The sequence below is a fragment of the Armigeres subalbatus genome, chromosome 3, assembly GCF_024139115.2.
Source record: "Armigeres subalbatus isolate Guangzhou_Male chromosome 3, GZ_Asu_2, whole genome shotgun sequence".
Classification (NCBI taxonomy): Eukaryota; Metazoa; Arthropoda; class Insecta; order Diptera; family Culicidae; genus Armigeres; species Armigeres subalbatus.
This window is the reverse complement of record NC_085141.1, coordinates 101,990,763-102,006,531: the sequence shown is the minus strand read 5'-3', so window position 1 is coordinate 102,006,531 and position 15,769 is coordinate 101,990,763. Positions and strand designations below refer to the sequence as shown.

Genomic DNA, 15,769 nt, shown 5'->3' with positions numbered 1-15,769 from the left:
TCAATTCGTAAATTCCATCGTAGAGCGACGGGATTTTTTTAGAATTATTTTTTGCCCAACCCTGAGTATGGATTTGATGCTTCGACCTGCATACGGACCATTGTGTCCACTGGGTGGTCCCCTGGAAGATCCGGAACATCCGTAAAAATGGTCAATTCTTAAATTCCATCGTACAGCGACGGGATTTTTTTAGTACCATTTTTTGCTGAACCCTGAGTAGGGAATTGATGCTTTGACCCACTTCCGGCCTTTGTGTCCACTGGGTGGTCCCCTGGAAGATCCGAAACATCCGTAAAAATGGTCAATTCGTAAATTCCATCGTAGAGCGACGGGACTTTTTTAGAAGTTTTTTTTTGCTGAACCCTGAGTATGGAATTGATGCTTCGACCTACATACGGACCATTGTGTCTACTAAGTGGTCCCCAGAAAGGTCCGGAACATCCGTAAAAATGGTCAATCATGATGAAATTTACTAATTGACCATTTTTACGGATGTTCCGGATCTTCCAGGGGACCACCCAGTGGACACAATGATCCGCATGTGGCTCAAAGCATCAATTCCATACTCAGGTTTTGGCGGAAAATAGTTTAAAAAAAAATCGCGTCGCTTTACGATGTAATTACGAATTGACCATTTTTACGGATGTTCCGGATCTTCCAGGGGACCACCCAGTGGACACAACCGTGTGTAGGCCAAAGCATCGATTCCATACTCAGGTTGGCAAAAATAATTCTAAAACGTCCCGTCGCTGTACGATGGAATTTACGAATTGACTATTCTTACGGATGTTCCGGATCTTCCAGGGGACCACCCATTGGACACAATGGTCCGTATGTAAATCGAAGCATCAATCCATACTCAGGGTTCAGCAAAAAAAAACCTTCCATCGTAGAGCGACGGGATTTTTTTAGAATTATTTTCTGCCGAACCCTGAGTATAGATTTGATGCTTTGACCTACATACGGACCATTGTGTCCACTGGGTGGTCCCCTGGAAGATCCGGAACATCCGTAAAAATGGTCAATTCTTAAATTCCATCGTACAGCGACGGGATTTTTTTAGTACCATTTTTTGCTGAACCCTGAGTAGGGAATTGATGCTTTGACCCACTTCCGGCCTTTGTGTCCACTGGGTGGTCCCCTGGAAGATCCGAAACATCCGTAAAAATGGTCAATTCGTAAGTTCCATCGTAGAGCGACGGAACTATTTTAGAAGTTTTTTTTGCTGAACCCTGAGTATGGAATTGATGCTTCGACCTACATACGGACCATTGTGTCTACTAAGTGGTCCCCAGAAAGGTCCGGAACATCCGTAAAAATGGTCAATCATGATGGAATTTACTAATTGACCATTTTCACGGATGTTCCGGATCTTCCAGGGGACCACCCAGTGGACACAATGGTCAGCATGTGGCTCAAAGCATCAATTCCATACTCAGGTTTTAACAGAAAATAGTTTCAAAAAATCGCGTCGATTTACGATGTAATTACGAATTGACCATTTTACGGATGTTCAGATCTTCCAGGGGACTACCCAGTGGACACACCGGCCCGTATGTAGGTCGAAGCATCAATTTCATACTCAGGGTTCAGCAAAAAATAATTCTAAAAAAGTCCCGTCGCTTCACGATGGAATTTACGAATTGACTATTTTAACGGATGTTCCGGATCTTCCAGCGGACCACCCATTGGATACAATGGTCCGTATGTAGGTCGAAGCATCAATTCCATACTCAGGGTTCAGCAAAAATAATTCTAAAATTCCCGTCGCTGTACGATGGAATTTACAAATTGACCATTTTTACGGATGTTCCGGATCTTCCAGGGAACCACCCATTGGACACAATGGTCCGTATGAAGGTCTAAGCATCAATTCCATACTCAGGACTCGGCAGAAAATAATTCTAAAAAATCCCGTCGCTGTACGATGGAATTTACGAATTGACCATGTTTACGTATGTTCCGGATCTTCCAGAAGACCACCAGTGTACACAATGGTCCGTATGTAGGTCGAAGCATCAATTCCAGACTCAGGGTTGGGCAAAAATTATTCCTAAAAGTCCCGTCGTTGTACGATGGAATTTACGAATTGACTATTCTTACGGACATTACGGATCATCCAGGGGACCACCCAGTGGACACAATGGTCCGTATGTAGGTCGAAGCATCAATTCCATACTCAGGGTTCATCAAAAAATAATTCTAAAAAAAATCCCGTTGCTGTACGATGGAATTTACGAATTGACCATTTTTACGGATGTCCCGGATCTTCCAGGGGACCACCCAGTGGACACAATGGTCCGTATGTAGGTCGAAGCATCAATTCCATACTCAGGGTTCAGCAAAAAAAAACCTTCCATCGTAGAGCGACGGGATTTTTTTAGAATTATTTTTTGCCCAACCCTGAGTATGGATTTGATGCTTCGACCTGCATACGGACCATTGTGTCCACTGGGTGGTCCCCTGGAAGATCCGGAACATCCGTAAAAATGGTCAATTCTTAAATTCCATCGTACAGCGACGGGATTTTTTTAGTACCATTTTTTGCTGAACCCTGAGTAGGGAATTGATGCTTTGACCCACTTCCGGCCTTTGTGTCCACTGGGTGGTCCCCTGGAAGATCCGAAACATCCGTAAAAATGGTCAATTCGTAAATTCCATCGTAGAGCGACGGTACTTTTTTAGAAGTTTTTTTTTGCTGAACCCTGAGTATGGAATTGATGCTTCGACCTACATACGGACCATTGTGTCTACTAAGTGGTCCCCAGAAAGGTCCGGAACATCCGGAAAAATGGTCAATCATGATGGAATTTACTAATTGACCATTTTCACGGATGTTCCGGATTTTCCTGGTGACCACCCAGTGGACACAATGGTCCGCATGTGGGTCAAAACATCAATTCCATACTCAGGTTTTGGCGGAAAATAGTTTCAAAAAAAATCGCGTCGATTTACGATGTAATTACGAATTGACCATTTTTACGGATGTTCCGGATCTTCCAGGGGACCACCCAGTGGACACAATGGCCCGTGTGTAGGTCAAAGCATCGATTCCATACTCAGGGTTGGCAAAAAATAATTCTAAAAAAGTCCCGTCGCTGAACGATGGAATTTACGAATTGACTATTTTTACGGATGTTCCGGATCTTCCAGGGGACCACCCATTGGACACAATGGTCCGTATGTAGGTCGAAGCATCAATTCCATACTCAGGGTTCAGCAAAAAATAATTCTAAAAAAGTCCCGTCGCTGTACGATGGAATTTACGAATTGACCATTTTTACGGATGTTCCGGATCTTCGAGGGGACCACCCAATGGACATAATGGTCCATGTTTAGGTCAAAGCATTAATTTCATACTCAGGACTCGGCAGAAAATAATTCTAAAAAAATCCCGTCGCTGTACGATGGAATTTACGAATTGACCATGTTTACGTATGTTCCGGATCTTCCAGAAGACCACCCAGTGTACACAATGGTCCGTATGTAGGTCGAAGCATCAATTCCAGACTCAGGGTTGGGCAAAAAATTATTCTTAAAAAGTCCCGTCGCTGTACGATGGAATTTACGAATTGACTATTCTTACGGGCATTACGGATCTTCCAGGGGACCACCCATTGGACACAATGGTCCGTATGTAGGTCGAAGCATCAATTCCATACTCAGGGTTCATCAAAAAATAATTCTAGAAAAAATCCCGTTGCTGTACGATGGAATTTACGAATTGACCATTTTTACGGATGTCCCGGATCTTCCAGGGGACCACCCAGTGGACACAATGGTCCGTATGTAGGTCGAAGCATCAATTCCATACTCAGGGTTGGGCAAAAAATAATTCTAAAAAAATCCCGTCGCTGTACGATGGAATTTACGAATTGACCATTTTTACGGATGTTCCGGATCTTCCAGGGGACCACCCAGTGGACACAAAGGCCGGAAGTGGGTCAAAGCATCAATTCCATACTCAGGCTTCGGCAGAAAATAGTTCTAAAAAAATCCCGTCGCTGTACGATGGAATTTACGAATTGACCATTTTTACGGATGTTCCGGATATTCCAGGTGGCCACCCGTTGGCCTCTAAAACACACACACCTCCAAAAATATGCACATGCACTTGAGCAGCCTTTGTCCCAGTGACATACGCAATGATTCATATAATCAAACACTCATATAAATATACAGGCCCTCTGTTATATGATTGGGTACCCGGGTACCCCGTCACCCGTTTAAGGGGTATAAATAGTTTTCGACCCCTAATAAGCGCTCTAATCGCAACCTGGACCTCAAACTTTGCCCATCGCTTCGTCTCAACATTCTACGAGATGTCAGAAAGTTTCAAAGTATTTGAACTTATCTACAACAAGTTATTTAACTTTCAATATCACAATGGGTACCCGGGTACCCCGTCACTCACATAAGGGTTAATTGAGTCAAATGACAAATGCTTAAGCGCAAAGACAAGGTCACTGCTGATCCGTTCAACACCGCCCACATACGTGCCTCGTTAATCTAAGAAGATCGTGGCAACCTTGAAGTCGTCTGGCGCTGCCCTGACCAGATGCATGCTATCTCAATTACCCATTTTCTTGCATTGCCATGAAAGTAATAACCTGATAATCTTTCGCCATCAAGGTATGTGCATAAGAGTGTCTTTGTTATGCGTGGCTCATAGCGGATGCTATCGGGGTAATAAATCTAAGGCTGGTAAAGCTTTTGATGTTTCGTGTTAACACCTTGTTAAGCGTGGCTCTCAAATGTTTGCATGATACTGGATTACGATCGAAGATTAGGTTATGTTGAGTGTTGCATTATTGTGGAGCATGACCGAGTGTAGTGCAAATAAAAGTGCATGATTTATTTATGATACACATGATTATTATAAATAGCACTTTAGATGCATAACCTCTAGCACAGGAGTACTTGTCAGATTATGATGACAAATTCACCGAATTTGAATATACCTTCAACAGACACTTTGCGGAATGATCAGATTATCTCAATGGAGAAATGAATGACTCAACTCGAGTCAAGTAGGAGACACTGAAGACGGCCTTACTGTTGAGGTCGAATTACGTATCTGTAAAGCTATATTCAAGTGGATGAATTAAATGGGATAATACCAACTCATCTTATGACAAATTGAGGCATCCCACTGAAATGCTCTAAACAATTTCCTAATATAGCTCTTGGAGTTACTACAAGTTCAAATAAGCAACGATCCCCGTTTATTTGAATGAGATATCGTTCAAATATCCGAGGGTCCACGGTATAGATCATGATAATGCTTCCGAATTCCGATCCTGACTACGACTTACCGTTGGGGCCGATCGGGAAAAGTATCTTGTGATAATTTTTTTCCTGTTTTTGTCTTTCTTGTTCAAAAAAGTTGTATTTACCAAAAGGCTAAGGGTGGCGCCAGAGAAGACGCGACCACACGATGTGACGCGAAGCGACAGTGCAATTTGCGTCTACGCGACGTCACGCGAAAGGAATTAAAATCAATAATAAGGAATTGTAAAATCGTATGGACGCTTCGCATCGTACCCTAAGGACTTTAAACAATACAAAGGTGACAGAAACGGCAGGATTGACAGTTAACCCAGATATTTTCTGTCAAATTCGCCATTTCCGTCCCCGTTTCGATCACTCAAAACTAATATTTTGATAGAAGGCACGGAAACCCATAGTGTTACATCAATCGACATAGCTCGACAAACTGAGGCAAGGTCTATGTGTGTGTTAATTTGTCACGTACTTGCTCTTAGCCGATTTGCTCGTAGCAGATCGGACAAAGATATGGACAAAATACTTTTTTTTAAAGCACGAGAAAGTCACCATTAACACTAGTTGGAATAATCAATATTTGCTTAGAATTAAGGAATGCTATAAAATCCACTAGAAATATTAATTGATATTAGGTAGAGGGAAGAGGTTCGGTTATGAGCACCACTATAAATCTTTTGACAGATAACAGATGCTGTCATTCTGACAACCGTCTTTTGTTTGAATACAAAAGATAATGAAAAAGTACCTCACTTATCATCGACACCGCGAGAGACTTTTTTCGCAAGCTTATAACTTATTTTTAATGACGTTTTTATGCATATTTTATAATTATTTTGATATAATTGATTGAAATAATTAGATTAATTCATGTATATATTTTTTTTGGATGTTTATACACACACTTTTTGGAACTAAGCGTTGACCAATTTGCTTCCAAGTTGCATTCGACGGGAAATCCTGTCTATGGGGGAAGGGCGGTTTAGTCGAATACCGAATACCATTTCACCGAAAACCACTAGACCGAAAGTTGTTTGAGTGAATATATCATTCGACCAAATGTCCTATTCGGCAATATTACCTATTCGGCCAAATGTCCTTTTCGGCCAAATGTCCTATTCGGAAAAAATGTCTCATTCGGCCAAATGACCTTTTTGGCCAAATGTCCTATTCGGATGGGTTTCGTCATATTGGATTATTCGGCCTGGTGGTATTCGGCCAAATGGCTTTCGGCCAAACGACCCATTAGGGTAATTATTCAGAATTTTTCTAGGTTGTATGACATTTGCCAGAAAGTCATCCAGAAGGCTTTTTGCCAGAATCAATTTGCCAGAATGGACCATTCCCCAGAAAGCCAAATGCCTATTTGCCATGCATTATTTACCCAGTATGCGCAATAATTCATAACGCCATGAACATTTGGCATCTGTGAACAGCGTCAAAAGAAAGGGTCTTTTAGCATAAGGAACATTTTTCATAATTTTGCTTTGTTCTTGTTTTTAGTTGTTTTTATTGAGGAATATAACTCCGCGGATTGTATGACATTTGCCAGAAAATCATTTGCCAGAATAAATTTGCCAGAATGATTTTTGCCAGAAACCCATTTGCCAGAAAGCCATTCCCCAGAAAAGACCATTTGCCAGAATGTACCATTCCCCAAAAATAGTAAAACTGGAAATTCCAATTATTATTGGTAGCTAAAGAATTAAAAAAAATATAAAGAAGGTTATTTTGCATAACGTGGATTTGGCAGTATTTAGTAATGAAGGTGCATCAGGGACTATGTCCAAGGGCTTGACGATCCCTCCCCAGGTCATCTGCGAGTTGTGGTGCCTGACTAGGATGTGGTGGGGTTTGACAGTTGGCTCTGTTAAACCTCTATAAAAAGCTGCATGTATCCACAAGTAGGCCCCATCGAAGCGACCGTGTGCCGCTCAAAGCGCACAAGCCCAAGTCCTGGTGTTAGGTAGGACGCTAAACAGCCCTGACACGACGGCCCTCCGACGAGACAGGAGGTTTGCGCAGGCCCAATAAGCCGCCTAGAAAACCAATCATTACGAACAATATAAGAGATAATGCGACTCGATATAATCGGCAAAGACCTAGGCGACGAATACAGGATCACGATTGGAAGCTTGGAACATGGAATTGCAAGTCGCTAGGTTTCGCAGGTTGCGACAGGATGATCTACGATGAATTACATCCCCGCAACTTCGACGTCGTGGCGCTGCAGGAGATTTGCTGGACAGGACAGAAAGTGTGGAAAAGCGGGCATCGAGCGGCTACCTTCTACCAAAGCTGTGGCACCACCAACGAGCTGGGAACTGGCTTCATAGTGCTGGGTAAGATGCGCCAACGCGTGATTGGGTGGCAGCCAATCAACGCAAGGATGTGCAAGATGAGGATTAAAGGCCGTTTCTTCAACTATAGCATCATCAACGTGCACTGCCCACACGAAGGGAGACCCGACGACGAGAAAGAAGCGTTCTACGCACAGCTGGAGCAGACATACGATGGATGCCCACTGCGGGACGTTAAAATCGTCATCGGTGACATGAACGCACAGGTAGGAAGGGAGGAAATGTATAGACCGGTCATCGGACCGGATAGTCTGCACACCGTATCGAATGACAACGGCCAACGATGCATAAACTTCGCAGCCTCCCGCGGAATGGTAGTCCGAAGCATCTTCTTTCCCCGCAAAAATATCCACAAGGCCACATGGAGATCACCTAACCAAGAAACGGAAAACCAAATCGATCACGTTCTAATCGACGGTAAATTCTTCTCCGATATCACGAATGTCCGCACTTACCGCAGTGCGAATATTGAATCCGATCACTACCTCGTTGCAGTATGCCTGCGCTCAAAACTCTCGACGGTGTACAACACGCGTCGAAGTCGGACGCCGCGGCTTAACATTGGGCGGCTACAAGACGGTAGACTAGCCCAAGAATACGCGCAGCAGCTGGAAGTGGCACTTCCAACGGAAGAGCAGCTAGGCGCAGCGTCTCTTGAAGATGGCTGGAGAGATATTCGATCCGCCATTGGTAGCACCGCAATCGCTGCACTAGGCACGGTGCCCCCGGATCAGAGAAACGACTGGTATGACGGCGAATGTGAGCAGTTAGTGGAAGAGAAGAATGCAGCATGGGCGAGATTGCTGCAACACCGCACGAGGGCGAACGAGGCACGATATAAACAGGCGCGGAACAGACAAAACTCGATTTTCCGGAGGAAAAAGCGCCAGCAGGAAGATCGAGACCGTGAAGAAACGGAGCAACTGTACCGCGCTAATAACACACGAAAGTTCTATGAGAAGTTGAACCGTTCACGTAAGGGCCACATGCCACAGCCTGATATGTGTAAGGACATAAACGGGAACCTTCTTACGAACGAGCGTGAGGTGATCCAAAGGTGGCGGCAGCACTACGAAGAACACCTGAATGGCGATGTGGCACACGAAGATGGCGGTATGGTGATGGACCTGGGAGAACGCGCGCAGGACATAATTCTACCGGCTCCGGATCTCCAGGAAATCCAGGAGGAGATTGGCCGGCTGAAGAACAATAAAGCCCCTGGGGTTGACCAACTACCAGGAGAGCTATTTAAACACGGTGGTGAGGCACTGGCTAGAGCGCTGCACTGGGTCATTACCAAGATTTGGGAGGAGGAAGTTTTGCCGCAGGAGTGGATGGAAGGTGTCTACCGCGCAATCACATTGCTGAACGCCGCCTACAAGGTACTCTCCCAAATTTTATGCCGTCGACTAGCACCAACTGCAAGGGAGTTCGTGGGGCAGTACCAGGCGGGTTTTATGGGCGAACGCTCCACCACGGACCAGGTGTTCGCCATTCGCCAAGTACTGCAGAAATGCCGCGAATACAACGTGCCCACACATCATCTATTCATCGACTTCAAAGCCGCATATGATACAATCGATCGGGACCAGCTATGGCAGCTAATGCACGAACACGGTTTTCGGGATAAACTGACACGGTTGATCAAAGCGACGATGGATCGGGTGATGTGCGTAGTTCGAGTTTCAGGGGCATTCTCGAGTCCCTTCGAAACCCGCAGAGGGTTACGGCAAGGTGATGGTCTTTCGTGTTTGCTATTCAACATCGCTTTGGAAGTGGTAATACGAAGAGCAGGGATTAACACGAGTGGTACAATTTTCAATAAGTCCGTCCAGCTATTTGGTTTCGCCGACGACATAGATATTATGGCACGTAACTTTGAGAAGATGGAGGAAGCCTACATCAGACTGAAGAGGAAGCTAAGCGGATCGGACTAGTCATCAACACGTCGAAGACGAAGTACATGATAGGCAGAGGTTCAAGAGAAGACAATGTGAGCCACCCACCGCGAGTTTGCATCGGTGGTGACGAAATCGAGGTGGTAGAAGAATTTGTGTACTTGGGCTCACTGGTGACTGCCGAAAATGACACCAGCAGAGAAATTCGGAGACGCATAGTGGCTGGAAATCGTACGTACTTTGGACTCCGCAAGACGCTCCGATCGAATAGAGTTCGCCGCCGTACCAAACTGACAATCTACAAAACGCTAATTAGACCGGTAGTCCTCTACGGACACGAGACCTGGACGATGCTCGTGGAGGACCAACGCGCACTTGGAGTTTTCGAAAGGAAAGTGCTGCGTACCATCTATGGTGGGGTGCAGATGGCGGACGGTACGTGGAGGAGGCGAATGAACCACGAATTGCATCAGCTGTTGGGAGAACCATCCATCGTTCACACCGCGAAAATCGGACGACTGCGATGGGCCGGGCGCGTAGCCAGAATGTCGGACAGTAACCCGGTGAAAATGGTTCTCGACAACGATCCGACGGGCACAAGAAGGCGAGGTGCGCAGCGGGCAAGGTGGATCGATCAGGTGGAAGATGACTTGCGGACCCTCCGTAGACTGCGTGGTTGGCGACGTGTAGCCATGGACCGAGCCGAATGGAGAAGACTCTTATATACCGCACAGGACACTTCGGCCTTAGTCTGAATAAATAATAATAATAATAGTAATGAAGGTATAATTGTTTTCATAAAATGGATTATTTAACATATTAGACAATTTTCAGAAAGATGGATACTATTTATCAAAAAAAAAATCGTATTTGTTTAATACCAAACAAACTGTTGACGAATGGATATCATATTTCTTCGTCTCATTCCAGATGCAGACTTCAATTCAAAAATTAAATCATATCGACAATTGGATAATATCATTTTAAGTCATACTAGACGCCATTTGCTTTCATTGAAGAAGTTATATCTACAAGTCTAGGCAAAATGTATTTTTCTAAAGAAGGAATAATATCCACAATTGACATAATTGAACACGGACACGGGCAACCACCTACTTTTAAAGAAGGGATAACATCTTCTTCTTCTTCTTTTTCTTCATTGGCATTACATCCTCACTGGGACATTATTAACCGTGAGGATTCTAAGTCATGTCTAGCACGATCATACTTTTATGCCCAGGGAAGTCGAGACAATTTCTAAACCGAAAATTTCCTATACCGGCACCGGAAATCGAACCCAGCCACCCGCAGCATAGTCTTGCTTTATAGCCGCGCATCTTACCGCTAGGCTAAGGAGGACACTGGGATAACATCTATCCTTGCCTTCATAAGGACAAGCACCTTCTTTTAAAGAAATGGATCATATCCACCATTGCTTCATTTCTGACAAACGCCTATTTTCAAAGAAGGGATCACATCCACCATTGCCTTAATCCGAGCAAGCGCCTTCTTTTAAAGAATGAATTACATACACCATTGCCCTTATCCGGAAAAGCGCCTTCTTTTGAAGAAGGGATCATATCCACAATTGCCTTAATCCTGGCAAACGCCTATTTTTAAAGAAGGGCTCACATCCACCATTGCCTTAATCCCGGCAAGCGCCTTTATTTAAAAAAGGGATCACATACTTACTTACTTACTTGATGGGCTACAGCTCTTCGATGAACCTACGCCGAATGAAGTATCCTTCTCCACTGGACTCGATCCTGGGCCAATCGCTTCCAATCGCCCTGAACATTGAGCGCCCCCAGGTCCTCTTCAACTGCAAAAAGCCATCGTGTACGCGGCCTTCCACGAAGCCTGCGGCCTCTTCCGGGTTCTCTACTAAATATTATCTTCGCTTGACGTTCTTCCGGCATACGAACAACGTGACCAGCCCACCGTAGTCTGCCGTGTTGTATAAGCTTAATAATATCCCGAGCACAAGCGGATATCAAGTGGATAACATATTTTGTTATCTGGTTATCAAGTGTTTTGATAACCGAATTAGTTATCAACCAGGCCGAATTAACAGCCAACATAACAAAATTGATAACATATTTTTATTCCCTCAATATCAAATTAATAATTGATTCAGTTATCATTGATATCATATTGATAATACATTATGTTACACATGTAGACAACACATTTTGTTATCATTTTGTTATAATAGTTTTGAGAAGATAACTAAACTTTTTTCATTAGTTTGATAACCAAATAAGTTATCTACTTGCATTCTGGTATTCATTGTGATAACTTCAATAAAATATGATTCACTTGATTATTTAAACTGCTTTATTATGCCAAATTTATCTCAAAATTATGTCTTTTTTGATTTTATCATTTAATAAACTCATTTTATCATAAAATAAACTCATATGAATTTACCGAAAACAAGAATCAGATGACTTACTGACTAATAAAAAAACAATCACTGCAAATTACATATTAAAAAGGCATTGTACCGCCTCAAATGCATATCAATTAAAATATATCATTGTTTAGCTCCTTTGCGTACCGAATTCGCAATCACTCGAGTCATCAGTGATGTTCCTGCTTTGGAATGAACCTGTGCTGTGTAACCATCATCACGCAAGAAGAGGCGACGATTATAGATGCAAGCTGAAAATAGGAAGAAGAATAATGTTATTGCAATCATACCTTAACCATTTGATTATTTTGAAAGGTCAACGGCATTTGGCAAAGGCCGGCAACAATTAACAAAAACCGTGAGATGATATTATTATCCAGCTTTCCACGCTCGGTAATGGCGGCTTGTCGGTGTGAAAAAATCAATCGATCACTGTACTTTTTGACACTAGCTGGAGGAAAGATAGCTGGCGTTTCTGAATGAGAGGAAGGGAAAAAGGCCCTTTCGCTAGTGAGTTTTCCTCCAGCTAGTGTCAAAAAGTACAGTGACCGATTGATTTTTTCACAACGACAAGCCGCCATTAGCGAGCGTGGAAAGCTGGATACCCTATTTAGAACTAGTCGGAGTCATCAACTTGATACTTACATAAGACAAATTCCACTTTTTCCTTCTCAAGTGGGCGTTTAGAGGTTTGCGTTTTTTCGCCAAAATTATCGATGGTATTTGGCGTCTTTTCAGTGAAATTTTCAATCCCGTTGGATTCAGTTTGATGTGTAGCATTTTCATTCGGAGCTGTTTTAGCCAATTTCGATCGACCGGAGGGATTGTTGGACGGGCGGCCCGTAACCGAACGCCCCACAAATCCCTCTGGCCAAAGTCGCATCATGAGGAATTTGACGAAGAGATAATCAGTATCAGCTTCCACGGAAAGTTGGCGAATTGTATCAGCGTCCAAGAAGTCACCATCAACATCTTTGAATGGAACTTCGGGTTGCGGCAACAACTTAGAAGTTAACGCCTCTTGCAGTTTGGCATTCTGCGCCGTCAATTTGGCATTATCCTTAATAAGTGTTGTGTGCTTCTCGTCTTGCACCTGTGTTCCCGAATCTGAAATGTAGGTCATTGTGATTAATAATATTGAAATGAGAAGAAAAATGATGACAATAAAATCTGGACGAAGACAGGATTGTTTAAAATTCATTGTGCTAATTTTAATAACAATGCATCTTGTAGTCACAAAATATTTTTGGGAAAATGTAATTTGCAAAAAATCTCCCAATTATAGTTTCTTCCAGAGCCGCAATATATAGGGAACATCCATAAATTACGTAACGTTTAGAGGGGAAGGGGTTTAGCTTGAACTGTGACGATCCATATAATTTCAGACTCTTCATACAAGAAGTTTGACATACAGGGGAGGGGTATTGAAAATGGCCATTTTTTGCGTTACGTAATCAATGGATCCATATCCATATCTGTGAATATATTATAATAATAAACTTTACCGTTATGCGTTCCTTCAATCTGTTTATTTTCAAGGACTGCCTTCCGCAAAGATTCGTACAGTTTTTTGTACTTTTCAGCCTCTTCTGCCTTTCCGCATGTACAGCCTATGAAATTGAATTGAGATATCAACTTTAATTCAATATCAAATTTTCAAAACGACCGTACGGCCGTACATATATTACGTAAGCACTTATGGGGGGAGGGGAGTCCGTCATTTTCTTACGCACCATATAAATAAAAAATCTTTTGTATGAAAAGAATCTTACACGGGGAAGGAGGGGTTAAAAAACCAGAAAAAATGTTTACGTAATATGTGTACGACCCCTTATCTGCTTTCGTAAACAAAGATAAAGTCTTTATCACATAAACGAAACAGAAATAACTTACCAACAGTTCCGAAATCCTCCCTAGTTGATACCGGGAGTTCTTGCAAATCAGTCCTCATATCATCCCCATCCAAATTGCCCTGGTCATCGATTTCCCAATCTTCCATCAGCTGATCAATCGTGATCCTCCGGCGATACGTCCGGATCAACGGCTTCGATGATGGAAGCGCTGGAGAGCCGTTCCAACCTTGATCACTGTCGGTATCTGAACCAGCAGAACTGATGTTATTGATTTTATTTGGAAGTGTATGTGTGTGAATTGTGGTGTCATCTTCGAGGTCGATTGACGATGATTGGACGAATTTAACTTTTTTCTTGGGATGAATGCTCGCAGCAGTCGCATCCGGTTTCTGAAAAAAATATTTATAAATTAGGTTATGTTGTGTTGATATTTACTTTTTACCTTTAATTCCGGAAGTTTATCAACTAAAAACTGTATATTTTTGTTCGTCGCACTGCGCAAAACACGCTTTTTAGCTGCTGTTGTTCTTTTACGGGCCATTTTACGTTTTAATTCGAATTATAAATTTTCATTAGATCAAATACCGCACCGCGCACACTTCGCGTTAATTTTCGTTTTGACAGCAACATACGGTGAGATAAATATTAGGGATGTACTATTTATCGAATAACCAACTTCGTCGATTATTTGAATAATCGATTATTATTTTATCGATTAGCTTTTGATTTAATTTTAATTTAATTTTAATTTAATTTTAATTTAATTTTAATTTAATTTTAATTTAATTTTAATTTAATTTTAATTTAATTTTAATTTAATTTTAATTTAATTTTAATTTAATTTTAATTTAATTTTAATTTAATTTTAATTTAATTTTAATTTAATTTTAATTTAATTTTAATTTAATTTTAATTTAATTTTAATTTAATTTTAATTTAATTTTAATTTAATTTTAATTTAATTTTAATTTAATTTTAATTTAATTTTAATTTAATTTTAATTTAATTTTAATTTAATTTTAATTTAATTTTAATTTAATTTTAATTTAATTTTAATTTAATTTTAATTTAATTTTAATTTAATTTTAATTTAATTTTAATTTAATTTTAATTTAATTTTAATTTAATTTTAATTTAATTTTAATTTAATTTTAATTTAATTTTAATTTAATTTTAATTTAATTTTAATTTAATTTTAATTTAATTTTAATTTAATTTTAATTTAATTTTAATTTAATTTTAATTTAATTTTAATTTAATTTTAATTTAATTTTAATTTAATTTTAATTTAATTTTAATTTAATTTTAATTTAATTTTAATTTAATTTTAATTTAATTTTAATTTAATTTTAATTTAATTTTAATTTAATTTTAATTTAATTTTAATTTAATTTTAATTTAATTTTAATTTAATTTTAATTTAATTTTAATTTAATTTTAATTTAATTTTAATTTAATTTTAATTTAATTTTAATTTAATTTTAATTTAATTTTAATTTAATTTTAATTTAATTTTAATTTAATTTTAATTTAATTTTAATTTAATTTTAATTTAATTTTAATTTAATTTTAATTTAATTTTAATTTAATTTTAATTTAATTTTAATTTAATTTTAATTTAATTTTAATTTAATTTTAATTTAATTTTAATTTAATTTTAATTTAATTTTAATTTAATTTTAATTTAATTTTAATTTAATTTTAATTTAATTTTAATTTAATTTTAATTTAATTTTAATTTAATTTTAATTTAATTTTAATTTAATTTTAATTTAATTTTAATTTAATTTAATTTTAATTTAATTTTAATTTAATTTTAATTTAATTTTAATTTAATTTTAATTTAATTTTAATTTAATTTTAATTTAATTTTAATTTAATTTTAATTTAATTTTAATTTAATTTAAATTTAATTTTAATTTAATTTTAATTTAATTTTAATTTAATTTTAATTTAATTTTA

General features: G+C 39.6%; 1 protein-coding gene across 1 annotated transcript; it reads right to left on the bottom strand.

Moving 5' to 3' along the window:
- Positions 1–11,860: 11,860 nt before the first annotated feature.
- On the bottom strand, positions 11,861–14,435 carry LOC134219288 (uncharacterized). Its single transcript, XM_062698013.1, has 5 exons — positions 14,250–14,435; positions 13,848–14,196; positions 13,460–13,564; positions 12,600–13,061; positions 11,861–12,205 (listed from the first exon to the last, which is right to left on the bottom strand). The coding sequence occupies exons 1-5, from the start codon at positions 14,346–14,348 to the stop codon at positions 12,078–12,080; spliced, it is 1,143 nt and encodes a 380-aa protein (XP_062553997.1). The 5' UTR covers positions 14,349–14,435; the 3' UTR covers positions 11,861–12,077.
- Between the last annotated feature and the right edge of the window lie 1,334 nt (positions 14,436–15,769).